This window comes from Onychomys torridus, chromosome 1, assembly GCF_903995425.1.
Source record: "Onychomys torridus chromosome 1, mOncTor1.1, whole genome shotgun sequence".
Taxonomy (NCBI): Eukaryota; Metazoa; Chordata; class Mammalia; order Rodentia; family Cricetidae; genus Onychomys; species Onychomys torridus.
In genome coordinates, this window is record NC_050443.1 from 18,118,009 (window position 1) to 18,134,339 (window position 16,331).

The following is a 16,331-nucleotide window of genomic DNA, read 5'->3' on the forward strand; positions in this document are numbered from 1 at the left end:
TGCCCAGGCTGGCTCTGAACTCACTATGTTGCTGAGGCTGGCCTTAAACTCTCTATCCTCCAGCCTCAACCTCCTGAGTGCTTGGATGACAGACGCACGCTACCATCCCCAAATCCCCCAAGTCCTTGTATAGTCACTCAGGCAGTGTGATGAGCACAGAAGCCACAGGGACCTAGTGCCTCCCCCACCAAGTCTGTTAGCAAGGTGTAGCCCTTTCCCCTCCTCTATCCCTCCTCCCTGAACACAGGCCAAACTACAGTCAGGGAGTCAGGCAAAGGTGACGTTTATTGACACTTCCACCACCAGGATCAGTCCCTGTTGTTCATGGTCTTCGTGATCCAGTCAATGTAGCGGCAGATGTTGGTGTAGACACCGGGTTTATCAGGTTTCCCACAGGGGTCTGAGCCCCAGGACGTGATGCCCTGGAGCATTCCGCTGCACACCAGAGGACCTCCTGAGTCACCCTGAACAGGAGGCAGAGTTGTATTTGCCTTAGAATGCCCACATTTCTTTCCCTTCTACACCCAGTATTTCAAATTTTGGATTACATTTTATTATCTAGTGTGGCACATGGGGACCAGAGGTCAGCTTTCAGGAGTCAGTCCTCTCCTTCTACTAGGAGGGCTCTGGGGATCAAATGCAAGTTGTTGTGCTTGAGTATCAAGTGTCTTTATCTGCTGAACTATCTTGCATTGAACCCTTCAACATTTAATTTTTGAGATATAGTCTCCTGTAGCCCAGGTGCCTCAAATCCCCTATGTAGCTGAGATTGACCCTGGATTTCTGATTCTCCTGCCTCCACCTCCCAAGTACTAGAATGGCAGGCATGCACCACCACACCCAGTTTCTGCAGTGCTGGGAGTGGAACCCAGGGTTTTGTGTGTGGTAGGCAAACACTCTCCCAAGAGCCACATTTCTTGGCCCTATAACTAATTCTTCAGCATGGTGGAATGGTTGGCATCTTATAGTAATTGGGAATAAGATGTGGTGGTCCAGGGGAAGAAAGTGGAGTTTCCAATGCAGGGAAGTGTTATAAGGATGATGGTCAAATTCTTGACCAATGATGGAAGAGAGTCAAGTGTCTAAAGTCTAATTTATCGAGAAGACACCAGGCTTTCAACAACAGGGACTCAGGTAAACTCTCTAGTCGGGGGGCACAGAAGAAAGAGCAGGGTCCTCACAGAGACAGAGGAAAAAATATCTCCCTCAGGTACAGACCCAGTCCCTAAGGGCCATGGTGGGAATCTTTGTGGAACTGATTATGGTCTCTAGGACAGGCTGGACTTTCAGTGATGGGAACAACAGTGTCCTTGGCCAATGAAGAAGAAAGATCTGCCTTTGGGGTCTAATCACTCATGATGGGTGTGGAGCATCCATGAAAGGGTCAAAGCCAGTCAACAGGAAAGAGAATATTATATCTGTGGGAAACAAATCCCATGAAGGCAGGATGGGAGGTCACTGAGGGGCTTAGAAGTCTCTAATCCCACTCCCTGGCCAACTGGAAAGGCAATATTGGTCCTCAAGGATGCAATGACAGAAGAAAGCCACTCTTGGGGACTCAGTGGTAGGAGCCACATGGATGCAGAGACCCACCATTGGGAGAGAAGCATTGCTTAACCCTTAGTTTTGGATTGTCCCCCGTACCTCCCTTCAGCTTAGTGTGTAGACAAGGGCTGACAAGAAAAGGATGATGACCAGCAAGGCTCCTGAGCCCTCCAACCCTTCTGTGTGGCCTTCTGGGAGTAGCTAGCTTTCTCTGAACTCTGCCAGGATGGCACAGCTTCTCTATGGACTAACTCTTTTGGGTCATCCCCATCCACACCAAACTGGATGGTCACTCACTTCAGAGGTCACTCACCTGGCAAGTGTCAGCCCCATTGCTGCTGCCAGCACAGACCATGCCTTCGTTGACCTTCCCCGGGTAGGCCCGCTCACACTTGTTCTGGGAAAAGATTTCCACTTCTGCACAGTTGAGAGTGTCTGGAAAGTTCTCTGAGGAGGAAGAGGTGGACAAAGACAGAACCTTTCGGCTCCATCCCATCTGCCACTCCCTCCCAAGGGCCCAATGTCACACACCAGGGCCTCTCCCTGCCTCGACAGCAGCCTTACCTTTCTTGCTTTTAGGCATCTTTAAATCTAGGGCAGGTGATGGAGGGGGACAGGTCTGGTCCTCCCCCCAACCTTCTGGTCACTAGGCCACTAGATCCTTAATTTCATCTATATTCTGTTACTCTTCGCAAACATCATCTCCTCCTAGAAGCCCTTCCTGTACACCTGTCTGTCCACATTTGTCATTGTGTATAGGGGAGAGGGCAAAGAGAGGGAGAGAGGGAGAGGGAGAAGAGAGAGAGAGAGAGAGAGAGAGAGAGAGAGAGCGAGAGAGAGAGAGAGCGCTGAATTCAAGCCCTCATACATGCTAGGCGGGCTCTGTATCATTGAGCTACATTCCAATCCTCTTTCTCCTTAATTTTGTTTCTTTTGAGGGCAGTAGCCAAGGTTGGCTCCCAACTCTCTGTGTAGATGAGTGACCTTGAACTCCTGATCCTCCAGCCGTCACCATCCAACTATTGGGGTGACAAGTACGCATGTCACATCACACTTTTTATTTTATTTTTATTTATTTTTATTTTATGACTCTCATTAAACTGCTTAGACTGACACTGAGCTTGAAATCCTCCTGCCTCAGCCGTCTGAGTACCTGGCAGGATAGTTCTGTGCTACCCCTAGGGATTTTCCATCCTTTCACCCTTCACAACTTCCCACCATAGCACTTGCCTCTGATTCTTGGTTACATGCGTTTGTTTATCCCCCAACTAGGATGAGCTCCAAAAGAAAAGAGACTTCAAAGTTTACTCATGACTTATGGTTGTGTAGGGGTTGACCTCAGTATCTTGGGCATCCTGGGTGTTTAATACATGTTAATGACTGACAGTGGATATGTAGAGCCCCTGCCTAGAATCCCCCAGTGATGGGGTGGGGTGTAGCTCAGTGGTAGAGCCCCTGCCTAGAATCCCCCAGTGAGGGGCTGGGGTGTGGCTCAGTGGTAGAGGCCCTGCCTAGAATCCCCCAGTGAAGGGCTGGGGTGTGGCTCAGTGGTAGAGCCCCTGCCTAGAATGCCCCAGTGAGGGGCTGGGGTGTGGCTCAGTGGTAGAGTCCCTGCCTAGAATCCCCCAGTGAGGGGCTGGGGTGTGGCTCAGTGGTAGAGCCCCTGCCTAGAATGCCCCAGTGAGGGGCTGGGGTGTGGCTCAGTGGTAGAGCCCCTGCCTAGAATGCCCCAGTGAGGGGCTGGGGTGTGGCTCAGTGGTAGAGCACCTGCCTAACAAGTGCAAGGCCTTCAGTTCAATCTCTAATATTGACAAAAAAAAAAATAATGACTGAATTACAATTAACTTGCTATTAATCCCTTTTAAGGAGAAGACAGGGAAAAGACCCAGAGTCTCTCTCTGCTCACAATCTTATGTAACCCTCACAAAAACTCTTTGAAGGGATCAGGATGCATTCATTCATTTTGTCATTCAGTCATCCATGCAGGAAAGTTTACCAAGCATTTCCAGGGTCCCAGGGAACTTCCAAGCACCAAGAACACACTATCAGAGAACAGACAGGGCCAGGAATGGTGGCAGACACCTTTAATATCTGAACTTGGGAGGCAGAGGCAGGGGGAATCCCTGGGAGTTCAAGGCCACCTTGTCTACATAGTTCCAGGACAGCCAGAGCTACATAATAGTGCGACCCTATTTTAAAACAAAACAAAATAAAAACAGATTGGGGTCTAGAGAGATGCTCAGTGGTTTGGAGCACCCATACAGTGGTTTTAAACCATCTGTAACTCCAGCTCCAGGACTTCTCTGGCCTCTGCAGGCACTGCATGCGTAGGGTACACAGGCATTCAAGGCAAACACTCATACACGTAAAATCAAAAGAAAAACAAAACCAAACTAAACAAAAATCCAGATGAGTCTGGGAAAGATAGCTCACAGAGCCAAGCCTCAAGCCTGACAACCTGACTTTGATCCTTGGAACATCATGGTGGAAGGAGAGAACTCCCACAGGTTCTCCCCTACTTTCACCTGTACACCGTGAAACACACACATGCACATGCACAATAAATAAAATGTAACAAAACTAAAGAAAACAGAACCCTCAGAGAGATTACTGACAATTGGATGTTGACTCCCTAGACATACTGGGGAAAGTGAGGCTGGGGGTGGGAAGTAGCCCCCCCAGGGCTGATGGAAAAATCCACCCAATTCCTCAGCTTACATTTCCAAGCCACACTGTCTTATAGAAGTCAGACATGTAGGGACCTGATTGCCCTCAAGGCCAATTCCTGGAGGGCCCCATTGTCTCTCTGAGCTGAGCCCCATTTGTTCCCATTGTGAAGTTCTAAGCTGAGGAACATTCTAGATATGCCAAAGTCCCAAAGAGACTGGTATTCGACTCATGAGTAAGAAGGGAGTTTGGAACCCATTGGATCACGGAGGCTGGGTGATGATGAAGGGTAATGGGAATGGGAAACAGGAAACGGGAACAGGAAAGAAGAACAGGGTCAGGTTGGAGCCTATGCCTGAGTCTGCTAGAAAGTTTATATAAAGCTCTATACAATGGAAGTGTGTACAACATGAAGGAAACATTTTTTTCTTTTTCTTTCTTTGAATTCTACTTAACATTAACAATCTGTTTAATCCCTTTCCCATTATCTAGCATTCAAGATTTCTATTGTGGGCCCCAGGTTAATGTGTGTGATGTGTGTGTGTGTGTGTGTGTGAGAGAGAGAGAGAGAGAGAGAGAGAGAGAGAGAGAGAGAGACAGAGAGAGAGACAGAGAGAGAGACAGAGAGAGAGAGACAGACAGACAGAGAGAGAGACAGACAGACAGAGAGAGAGAGAGAGAGAGAGAGAGAGAGAGAGAGACAGAGAGAGACAGAGAGAGACAGAGAGAGACAGAGACAGAGAGAGAGTTCAGCAGTTAACCAATGGTGTTGATCCTCAAGATGGATTCCACCTTGTTTTTTGAGCCATCAATTCAGCCTGACCAGAGAGTTCCAGGGATCCATCTGTCGATCTAGCTCCGCAGTGCTGCGATCACAAGAGCACACCGTGGTCTGGTGTGGCGGCTCAGCAGGTGAAGGTGCTTGCCGTCAAGCCTCACAACCCGAGTTCCGCCCCTAGCACCCATAGGGTGGAAGGAAATGAGTGATTCCTACTGACTGTCCTCTGACCTTTGCATGTGTGCTGGGCCGTGCATACATGTGCACATGCTCATATCCAAACATATAAATAAATAAATATAATTTAAAAAGCCAAATAGTACCTACACTTCACCACATATTTGTATTGAGACAGGGTCATTCACTGAACCTAGATCTCACTCTTTAGGCTATACTGGTTTGCTAATGAACCCTGGGATCCACCTATCTCCACCTCCCAGTACTAGTACAGGGTGCCACACTTGGCTTTAACATGGGTGCTGGGAATCTGAACTCAGAGTCTCACCCTTGCTCAGCAAATAATTTACTTACAGTCCTCCCTCCGCCCCCCACCCCAGTATTCTCTCCCCTTCCCCATAAAACTTGATGTTGTGGTCATTTTCCTCTTCTGTCATCTGCTCTTAGGGTGTGTGTAGGTCAAGGAGTGTTTAGAAACGAGGTCTTCAGTGGGGGCTGATGGGCTGCTTCTCTTCTCTTCACCCTCTCTATAAGTGCCCAGCTCATTACCTCGAGGACTGGTCACAGTGCCCCAGCCTGATATGGTGCACTTCTGGCCAACTCTGGGACATTGATTGGTCAGGTTGATGGCCTTTACTTTGTTCCCGAGGCTTGCTGAATGGCGCATTCGAATAAGCATTACATCGTGACTGTGATCCTCTGGGTTGCTACTGTTGTAGCAAGGATGCTGGATAGACTGAGCCACCTGGATCTCCTGTTCTGGCTCATCTCTACTCTGCAGGCTGTGATCTCCCAGGCGCACTGAGTACTTCCTGTACAGAGGGGTTGGTGGGTGGAGCTTGGAACCCAGGCAGGAGTTGGAGGTATGTAGGTATTCTTTTCAACCCTTCTCCTTCAGAACCCAATCCTCTTCCATCAAGCCCAAGGGTCTAGCCTCTCTGACTCAGATACAGTGGTCCTCCCTAGCCCTCCCTAGCCCTCCTCCCTCAGACCCAGGGCGATAACTTCCTCCTCCTCAAACAGAGCTCCCACTCTCTTCCCTTGAATCCCACCCATCTGAGCCCAGCCCTCCACTCACTGTTTTTTGCAGTGGGCTGCAGTGAGGACCCAGTTGTCTCCTACCAGGACACCCCCGCAGACCAGTCTCGGGCCCTGGAACAAGGCTGTCTGCCAAGGCTGGGAGTGGGGTTTACACTCCTGACCCTCCAGGACCTTGGATCCCTGAGCTCTGGTGAGTCCTGCATCAGGAGGGAGAAGGGTGGGTCATCACCCTCCGGGGCAGAGCCAGGGCCAGGAAAGCCACTGTGGGTTCAAATGGGCAAATAGGCCAGTTCCTCTGCATGTCATCTCTTATGACTTCAACAGATGAGATCCTGGCATCCATCAGAACACGGCCACATGGCCACACATGTAAACTCATTGAGACCTGAGAATCATCAACACTAGGCACAGCCCCCACCATGCTTCCACATACATCTAGATGGGTCTTTATATGCCCACACTCAAATTTCATTTCTTGTCTGGCAGGCAACAAGAGTCCCTTCTGCAGCCACGCACCTACAGGAAAACTCAACCCATTACCACCATATGTTGCTCCCTCTGACCACTTCCAAGAAAGCTCCTCGGTCCCCAAGACCACCACATGCACCCTATGTCAGCAGAAGCCTACTCAGAGTCCGGTCACCCCCACCCTACTAAAGGTCCTGGGTGATAGCACCTATCCACCTCACCTGCCCACGCTCCCATCAGCAGAAACAGAAGGATCCACGTCTGGGTTGCACAGGGTGGGGGGCGTCCCATGGTGGCCTCTGAGGAAGAGGGTGGAGCTGAGAGGACGTCCGAGGGAGGAGCCTGAGATCTTGTTTTGGGAACAAGGAGGAGGTGTTTCCAGAGGATGGAGTTGGGGGTCTGAGGAAGCTGGGGCAGAGCTCTAGATGCCGCAATTTCGCGTGTGGGACAGCTGTTGGTGGGGATTCCAACACTAAAGAAAGGAGCTGGGGCTCACTCTGGGATGGGGGAGAAAGATCTGAGGCTGTGACTCCAATCTTTTGGGGAGAAGGGAGCTAGAAGACCCGCTTGAAGATCCTGAGGGAAAGGATGTGAGGCTTGGGGATTCTGGGCTCAGGGGAGGGGGAGATCCCTGCGCCTGAGATCCGTGTTTAGGGACCTCTGCGCCTCACCTTCCAGAATGCAGGGGGCGGGGTCACTCGGACTCAGTGGAAGAGGACCCCGGACTTCCTTCAGTGTGTTGGGTACACAATTTTTCAGCCTTTTAACTAGGAAGCCCTGCCCACAGCTCCGCCTCCTGCCCGCACCTGGCCGCGGTGCCGCTGAGCCCGCAAGCGCGTGAGGAGGGGCTGAGTGACTTTAGGAGGAGGGGCTGGAGTCTCGGAAGCCGAGGTGAGGACTGGAGGGGCTATGCACCGACCCCCGAGCTAGAACGGAAAGAGCTAGGTCAGAGGGAGGGAGGCAGCTGGAATCTGGTCTCTTGGATCTGAGGGAGGAGGCTAGGATCTGGATCCCTGAGTCTGCACCTTTGGGTCCAAGGGAAGAGGGCTGGTATTTGGATATCTGGGTCTGAGAGAGGCGAGGAGTAACTTGAACCCGAGTGTGAGGGAGGAAGGTGGAGCACGAATCCCCGAGTCCGAGGGAAGCGAGCTGGGATTTGAATACCTCGTCTGAATCCCTGGATCTGAGGAAGGAGGGCTAAGATGTGGACTCCTGAGTCTTAGGGTGGAGACTGAATCTGAAGGAGGAGGTCTGGGGTGTTCTCCAGGGTCAGAGGGAGCAGGGGACTGTCTTCTGTCGGAGCTGTGCTTTGTGGAAGGTAGGAAAGCGTGTGTTCTGCTTGGGGACTTTTGAGGGTGGATCAGCAGACGGCCTGGGACATCTGGTTAGGCAGGTTCGGGTGGCGCTGTGACCTGATTCTCCCCCCCCCCCCGGGGGCGGCGGGACCAACCTTGGCTGAAGTCCCAATGTGCTGCAATAGGCTTCTTGTTAGGGTTTACACAAAGGTTCGGCTGGTGTCGGTTCCCTCATTTGCCCTTTCTTTCCCACCTGTGAGCACCCTTCACCCCACATCACAGACGATAGGAAGTCACCGCCCCTACGGTTTATTCTGATTCATCCAGTGGCTCTAGAGGGATCAATGCCCCCATCATCCTCTCTCAAGAATCAAACCCACGACACAGCCTGGGCAAAACCCAAAATCGTCTGAAGTCCATGTGGGAGGAGTTAACGCAGGCCTGACAGCAGCGGAGGTGAGGCCACGCGGGGTGGAGTCCAGAGAAGAAATCCCACACGGTAAAATTTGGAGGGATTCAGCTATTTAGTAAAAGATATTTCTTGGAGGTGATCTTGAGGGTTGGGCTACTCCAGAGAGTGGTGATTAAAGTCATGTAGTCTGGGTCAAGAGCAATGGAGGCGTGTCTCTATTGGGTACCGAGGGGGCGTGGTCTTATAATTGCTTTGCCTGGGAGCAGAACCTGAGAGGGCAGATGACCTAAGTGGGTGGAGTCTTGGGGCGGAGCCTAAGGAGTGGCATCAGAGGGGCAGAGCCTGAGGGGCTAGAGTTTCATGATCTTGGGCTGTGACACGAAGGTTGGAGGTCTAGGGCAGAGAAGCTGGAGCTGTGAAGTCCTACAGTATCTTCCCGTCCTTTATCCATCTTCCTCTCCAGTCTGTCCTTAGCGTGGACTCAGTTTTCTTCCATGGTTTTTTGAACCCAGTCTCGGTAGTGGTATACGCTGGTGTAGACAGCGGGTCTCTGGGGTCTGGAACAAGGCTCAGATCCCCCAGACACTATACCCGCCAGGGTTCCGTTGCACACCAGGGGTCCCCCAGAGTCACCCTATGTGTGAAGAGCAGAGCTGTTAGCTGGATCTGTTCATGAGAATCAAAGTTTCCTTCTTCTAAGAAAGCCTTCTGTTTCCTGTCATTCAATGCCCAGGAGGCCTGGTTTAGTCTCTCCTCCCTCAGACCCAGGAATAAAAGCTCACACATCTCATCCTCACCCCACCATGTAGCATCCTGGGCTCCCAGAATCCCTAGGTTTCAGCCTAGATCCCCAGGACCCTTCTTCCCTAGGTCCTGGAGTCTGTGGTTCCAGCCATCCCCTGCCCTAAAGTCTAGAAAAAGGCTTCCATCTCCCTGAAGGGGATGGCTCACCTGGCAGGAGCCTCGGCCGCCCTCCCATAGGCCAGCACACAGCATCTTCTCAGAGATGTGGCCTGGGTACGCCCAGTGACAGAGCTTGTTATCCAGGACGCTGATGTTGGCGCACTGTAGTGTCATCGGGTACTGTACTGTTGGGGAAGAAGGTAGAGGATGGAGAATGTTCTTAGAACCCTAGACAGCACCCTGCAGAACCTACCCTGCAGCCCTTCCTTCCCAAGGACTCCTGCAGAGCCACAGGGCCAAGACTCAAAGATGGAGGTAAGAGATGTCAACATAGACAGTCACAAGGCTGCAGAAGAACTGATGTCTAAGAGGGGAGAAGACCAAAAGGGAGAAGGAAAGAGAAACAGGAAGACGTGTGTGTATAACTCACAGGGATGGATAGAGACCAGTGAGGGAGATGGACACCCCTGAAGGGAAAACCACTGTCAGGGGCAAATGGCAAGGCAGACATGCAGAGAAAAGACTCCAGAGATGTTAACAGGAAGTGGACAACGCAGTGCTAGTACTTGGTTTCTTGCAGACAGAACCTTTGGGGTGCAGCCTCTACTACCACTTTGAGGGGTAGCCTGTATTTATTGATCCTGCCAAGTGGGTGCTACTTTGAGAATGGGAACACCTTTTTGCCCATTCTTTGAATTTTATTATTTGTTTATTTATACTTTTTTGTTTTGTTTTGTTTTGGTTTTTTTGAGACAAAAATCTCAATATGAAGCCTTAGCTAGAACTTTCTATGCAGACCAAGCTGGTTTCAAATTCCTAGAGATCTGCTTGCCTCTGCTTCCCAAGTCCTGGGATTAAAGACTTGCACCACCATACCCTGCTCTGGATTTTCTGGTTGTATGTTTGTGTTACATGCACACGTGTGGGTATATGTAACTGTGTATGAATATACAGATGCCAAAGGAGGACCTGTATTATTCCATTGAGACAAGGTCTCTCGCTGAATCTGGAGCTAGGCTGGGAGCTAACACGTCCTAGGGTTGAGGCTGGGAGGGAAAAAAGGAGGAGGAGGATGGGATGAAGAGGAGAAGGAAAGGAGAAAGAAGAAAGGAGGAGGAAGAAGGGGGAGGAGGAAGAAGAAAGGAGGAGGAAGAAGGGGGAGGAGGAAGAAGGGGGAGGAGGAAGAAGAAAGGAGGAAGAAGAAAGGAGGAAGAAGAAGGGGGAGAAGGAAGAAGGGGGAGGAGGAAGAAGAAAGGAGGAGGAAGAAGGGGGAGAAGGAAGAAGGGGGAGGAGGAAGAAGAAGGAGGAGGAAGAAGGGGGAGGAGGAAGAAGGGGGAGGAGGAAGAAGAAAGGAGGAGGAAGAAGGGGGAGGAGGAAGAAGGGGGAGGAGGAAGAAGAAAGGAGGAGGAAGAAGGGGGAGGAGGAAGAAGGGGGAGGAGGAAGAAGAAAGGAGGAGGAAGAAGGGGGAGGAGGAAGAAGGGGGAGGAGGAAGAAGAAAGGAGGAAGAAGAAAGGAGGAAGAAGAAGGGGGAGAAGGAAGAAGGGGGAGGAGGAAGAAGAAAGGAGGAGGAAGAAGGGGGAGGAGGAAGAAGAAAGGAGGAGGAAGAAGGGGGAGGAGGAAGAAGGGGGAGGAGGAAGAAGAAAGGAGGAGGAAGAAGGGGGAGGAGGAAGAAGAAAGGAGGAGGAAGAGTAGAAGAGGAGGAAGGAGAAAGGAAGCAGATGGAGGAAGAGGGAGGGGAAGAAGAGAAGATGGAGGAGGAGGAAGAGGTGGAGGGAGAAGAGCAGAGAGGGGAGGTGGTAAGAAATGAGCAGGCTCAAGGGCATGTCCATACATTTGGAGCTGGACACGCTGCCCCAGCCAGAGATAAGGCACTGGGAGCCCACGGTTGGCAGGCTCTGGCTGAGGTTGAGGGGCTGCACAGCTGCACTCATCTGGACCTTCCTGGGTAGCCGGATCAGCATGATGTCATCATTGTGGTCATTGGCAGAGAGATCCGAATTGAACCCAGGATGGGGGAAGAAGTCTCTGGCCAGAAGCAGCTTCTCAGAGCCCTCCCACTGCCACAGGTGATGTTCCCCAAGGCGGACCCACAGGTACCTGAGGACAGGCCAGAGATCAGGCTGGGGACAGGTGGCTCAGTCCCCCTAAGGTACTATGTACCCCTCCACAGCCATACACCCTCTCTGAGACAGCCTACTTTTCAGAGTCACCCACCTTCTTCCCTATCCTGGGGCTTCAGTGGTGACCTAGGTCCACTAGTACCTTGTGCATGCATGGGGACCCCACCTACCACACAAACACAACCTTGCCCCTGCCCCCACAGGTCTGGTGGCTTCTGTGGGAGTAGCTTTAAGTGTTTTCAAGATGTGTCTGAAGGGAGGTGGGACATGGAAAACGTCTAAGTTTTCCAAGAGGCCTTAAGCCAATCCCACCTGCAATATCCTTTATTGTCCAGGCATTTCTTTTTCATATCTAACCTTAGGTTCTCCTGCTGCAGTCCCAGAAAACGTGTTCTGTTCTGAGCCCATGCTGTGGACAGTTGGGGACTTACCAAGGTCTCCATGTCCCTTAGTCTCCAACCTTTGATGGTGATGATTGAAAATTCAGGGTTTGGGGAGTGTGAGGTGTTATTTCTGTGTCTACCCCTCTCTGACAATCTGGGGGTGCGGAAGCTAGCCCTTTTGTGCCACTAGCCTCCCTTGACTCCCTGCATCTCCACAGCCCTGCCTTTTATCTTCTTATCTCTGGGACTAAATCAACACAGTACTCTCTCAGCCCAAGACGGTGCTCATCTTGGAAGGATGCATATTGGGAAATTCCTGGTGGGAATGTTGGAACAGCCTGGGTGACCTTGGCCAGGGGCAATGAACAGCGAATTCTTTCAGGACCCTAGAACACCCAGAACCAGGATCCTAGAATTCTAAGAATCTAATACCTCATTACCCATGCTTCTGGATTCTGCGATGCTCAACTTAGGGAACTAACTGTATTGATTCATGTGTCTAACACTCTACATCTTATTTCTTCACAAAATCTGAGATCTTAGTCCTTGAAGAATGCCTGTCAACCAGAACTCAGGAGGTAGAAGTAAGAACAGGACTTCAAGGCCATCTTTGGCTACATAGCGAGTTCAAGGCCAGTCTGGGCTATGTGAAACCCTGTCTCAAAAACAAACTCCAGGATTTTAATATTGTCTGCATTAAACCCAATGCTCAAAGATTCTAGACTCCCAAGTCTAGGACAATAAGGCAAGGGTTTCACCAGTCAGTTATAAACATTTGATTCAGAAAACACTGAGCAGCCAGTCGACAGCCTGTGAGAGAAGGCCTCTTGGTCCAGAAGACTCTGCAGTGGTGGGATTCTGGGACATTAAACCCACCACCAGATTTTACATGTTCATCAGTCTAAACTTGTAGAATTCTCTCTATTCCAAACACTGGCTGAAACATGTAATAATTTCTGACTATAGGGTTCTAGAGTTCTCCTTTCCCTCTTTCTCTAGGTCTTCTCCACCCGTCTTTCTTTCACCCCTCCCCTCCCACCCCTCTCTTCATCCTCTCTCTTTTCTGCCCCCCCACCCCCTTCTTGAGAGAGTCATGTGTATCCTAGCTGGCTTAGAGCCCTCCGTGTAACTGTGGATGATCTTGAATTCCTGGTTGGGCTAGGATGCCTATAATCCCAGCACTCCGGGGAGGCAGATGTCTGTGGCTGTCTGTGTTCAGGCCAGTCTGGTCTACATCGCAAGTTCCAGGACAGGCAAGACCCTGAAGAGCCTACCCGTTGAGTCTTAGAATAAGGTGTCTGAGCAGGTCCCCAAGAGCCCTGGCCTGGTGTCAGACCTCTTCTGCCTCCACCCTTGAGCCCCAACCCCCACCTCAGCTTTTTCCTTCCTCCTGTTTCCCAGCCCGCGCTGGGCCCGGCTAGCCCTGGACACTCACGGCTTGCGGCAGTGGGCAGCTGTGAGCAGCCATCGGTCACTGATGAGCGTGGCTCCGCAGAGCTGCCGGGTGAAGTAGAAAAGACCCGCCTGCCAAGGTTGAGAGTGGAGCTGGCATTCCCGGGCTCCCACGGCGCGGGTGTTGGCTCCACAGTGGCCTGCAGTACGGTGGAGGACACAGGGGTCAGAACCAGCGGGCTGGGGAGAGCTTGAGGAGGAGGATGCTAGGGAGTCCAGAGGGTAGAGGACACCACATAGGGTAGCATGGGATTGGAGGGCATGGGGCTGGACTTCTCACCTGCCAGCAGAGAGAGCAACACCAAGGTGAGTCCCAGCTTCATGGCCTTGGGCGCAGATCCAGCGGCTGGGCGCCTGACCTTCTTTATGGTAAGCCATAGAGATCTTCCTTCCTCCTCCCCGGGGCCGCCCCTGTGATTAATCAGAGTTGAGAAATGTCCCCGAGGGAGGGGACGGTCTGATGCCAGGGTCCTCTGGGAGAGAAGGTGGGCGCAAGAGGGACTCTCTATGAGGGCTCCTAGCTTAGCAGAATGGGCTAAATGGGGAGGAGGTGCTAGGCCTTGGAGAGGTTCTGTCAGAGCCTTAAGAGGGTAGGGGTTCACTTCCCATGACCCCAGGCTGTGAGATCTGGGTCCAGAATGTTCTGTGGCTTGGAGGAAGAGGAGGAGGGGATGGGGAGGAGGAGGAAGAGAAGAAGGAAGAGGAAGGGAGGGAGAGAATGAATGAATCTCTCAATGAAGCTCTCTCCACCAAATCAAACCTGGTCTGGGACTGGGATCAGGGCTCCTTCCCTCAAGCTCACAACCTCTGCTGTGGTGTTGAGAAGTCTGGCCCATCTGGACTAAGCCACTCTTGTCATAACCTTCCCCATAGTCCCAAGCACCCCAAGAACCCAGGGACTCAACTTCCCTGGTACCAAGCCCAAGTCCCCCCCCCTCCGTTCTCTAACACCCGCCCCCCCCCCCCGCAGTGCCTCACACCTGCTGCATTGTTCTTACCCATCTCCCCCCCCCCCCTCCGTTCTCTAACACCCCCCCTCCCCGCGCAGTGCCTCACACCTGCTGCATTGTTCTTACCCATCTCCCCCCCCACCCCTCTTTTGTCAGTCTTTGCTGCTTCGCCCTCCCAGCATGAGGTGAATCCCCTGGAGAGCCCAGGCTGGGTCTGACTCACTTCTGTCCCTAGTATCACCCTGTTCTGGGTGGGGCTCTGGAGTCCTCCAAAGATGCCAATGATTGAGTGGATGTCTTTCCCCATATCCTTCTTTTTCTGATAAACTCTTACTCATCTTCAAGACTCAAGCTAAACGCCCCTCTGCTGACATGCCTTCCATGCTTTCTCCAGGCCGAAGCTGACTTGGCCCTGACTGGCACCGTCCACTTTCTGCTGCTCAGGAGCATGAGTATCAAGTTGAGATCTGCTCCCTAAAACACCCCTTTCCTGTGACATTGCACTCTGCGCTGGACAGTCTGCGCCCAGTTTTCTTGGGGGTTAAATGACAATAGTAACCAGAGCTGCAGGGAGGGAGCGATGGTCCTAATTAACCGACGCTACTCTCCTAAGAACCTGGGGATACGGTTCAGAGGGTGATGCATTTACAAACCTGAGTTCAGTCTCCAATGCTCCTGTTTAACACACACACACACACACACACACACACACACACATACCCGCACACACACACACACCCGCACACACACACACACCCGCACACACACACACTCACACACACACACACACACCCGCCGCCGCCACCACCACCAACAACAACAAGCAAACAAACAAACAGGCACCATGGCTCATGTGCTTTAAATCTCAGCACTGGGGAAATGGAGACAGATCCTGGGGGCTTGCTGGCCAGCCAGGCTAGCCAATTTGTGAGCTCTAGGTTCAGTCAGAGGCTCTGTCTCAAAAAACAAGGAGGACCAGCAAGAAAGCTCAGTGGGTAAAAGTGCTTGCTGCCAAGCTTGACCTGAATTTGATCCTCAGGACCCACCTGGTGGAAGGAAGAAAGAATTCATTTTTACAAGTTGTCCTTCAGCCTCTACACATGCACTGTGGCGTGGGTACCCCTCAACCTCCACACATGCACTGTGGCGTGGGTACCCCTCAACCTCCACACATGCACTGTGGCATGGGTACCCCTCAGCCTCCACACATGCACTGTGGCATGGGTACCCCTCAGCCTCCACACATGCACTGTGGCATGGGTACCCCTCAGCCTCCACACATGCACTGTGGCGTGGGTACCCCTCAACCTCCACACATGCACTGTGGCATGGGTACCTCTCAGCCTCCACCCCATGCACATGCGCACAAATTAAAAATAATAAAATGTAATAAGAAGAAGTAGTGGGGCTGGAGAAATGGCCCAGGAATTAAGAGCACTAGCTGCTCTTCCAGAGGACCTGGGTTCAATTCCTTGAACCCACCTGATGGCTCACAGCTGTCCAGACCCAGGGTATCTGATGTTCTCTTCTGGCCTCCTGTTCACATAGTGCACAGACATATGTGCAGGCAAAACACCCATACATATTAAATAGATAAATAATTTTTTAAAAAAGTTAAAAACTGATATTTGCAAAAAGAAGAAAGGGTGGAGATCAAGAGATGGAGACAAATGATGTGGACCTCTGACCTCCACATGCACACACATATACATGTGCATATGTACACATACACACATACAAAAGAAAAAAGAAAAAGAAGCGCCTGCTATGTGAAGAATGGTCAACAAACTGTCTTCTCACCCACCAAAGAGCCCTGCACAGTCTTCAAGTGCTTGTTAGCCAAGGGCACAGTTACTCCCCATTCAGTTGTGGCTGTCTCAGAGAGCTGGGACTAGATGCTGAGTGCTAAGGACTACACATGTGCTTCAAGAGCGTATTCTAGGGGCCGGAGAGATGGTTCAGTGGTTAGGAGCACTTGCTGCTCTTCAGAGGGCCCAGGTTCCATTCTCAGCACCTACATAAGTAGCCTATATAGTGAGTTTTAACTCCAGATCCAGGAGACCTGACACCCTCTTCTGACATCCAAAGGTACATGCTCATCTACACACATATAAAATTAAATAAAGATAAAATAGATCTT

At 51.4% G+C, this 16,331-nt stretch overlaps 2 protein-coding genes across 3 annotated transcripts; both read right to left on the bottom strand.

Annotated features, from left to right (window-relative positions):
• Positions 1 to 267: 267 nt before the first annotated feature.
• Positions 268 to 7,888, bottom strand: Klk8 (kallikrein related peptidase 8). 2 transcript variants are annotated; one of them, XM_036176924.1, is made up of 6 exons: positions 7,841 to 7,888; positions 6,898 to 6,975; positions 6,246 to 6,405; positions 5,717 to 5,979; positions 1,859 to 1,992; positions 268 to 464 (listed from the first exon to the last, which is right to left on the bottom strand). In XM_036176924.1, exons 2-6 carry the CDS (start codon positions 6,965 to 6,967, stop codon positions 309 to 311), a joined length of 783 nt encoding a protein of 260 aa, XP_036032817.1. In that variant the 5' UTR covers positions 6,968 to 6,975; positions 7,841 to 7,888; the 3' UTR covers positions 268 to 308. The 2 variants fall into 2 exon arrangements, with proteins under 2 accessions (XP_036032817.1, XP_036032816.1); XM_036176923.1 differs by lacking the exon at positions 7,841 to 7,888 and adding an exon at positions 7,348 to 7,424.
• Positions 7,889 to 8,277: 389 nt separating this feature from the next.
• Positions 8,278 to 13,580, bottom strand: Klk9 (kallikrein related peptidase 9). Its single transcript, XM_036176925.1, has 5 exons — positions 13,522 to 13,580; positions 13,225 to 13,381; positions 11,118 to 11,383; positions 9,335 to 9,471; positions 8,278 to 9,017 (listed from the first exon to the last, which is right to left on the bottom strand). Exons 1-5 carry the CDS (start codon positions 13,562 to 13,564, stop codon positions 8,865 to 8,867), a joined length of 756 nt encoding a protein of 251 aa, XP_036032818.1. The 5' UTR covers positions 13,565 to 13,580; the 3' UTR covers positions 8,278 to 8,864.
• Positions 13,581 to 16,331: the final 2,751 nt, after the last annotated feature.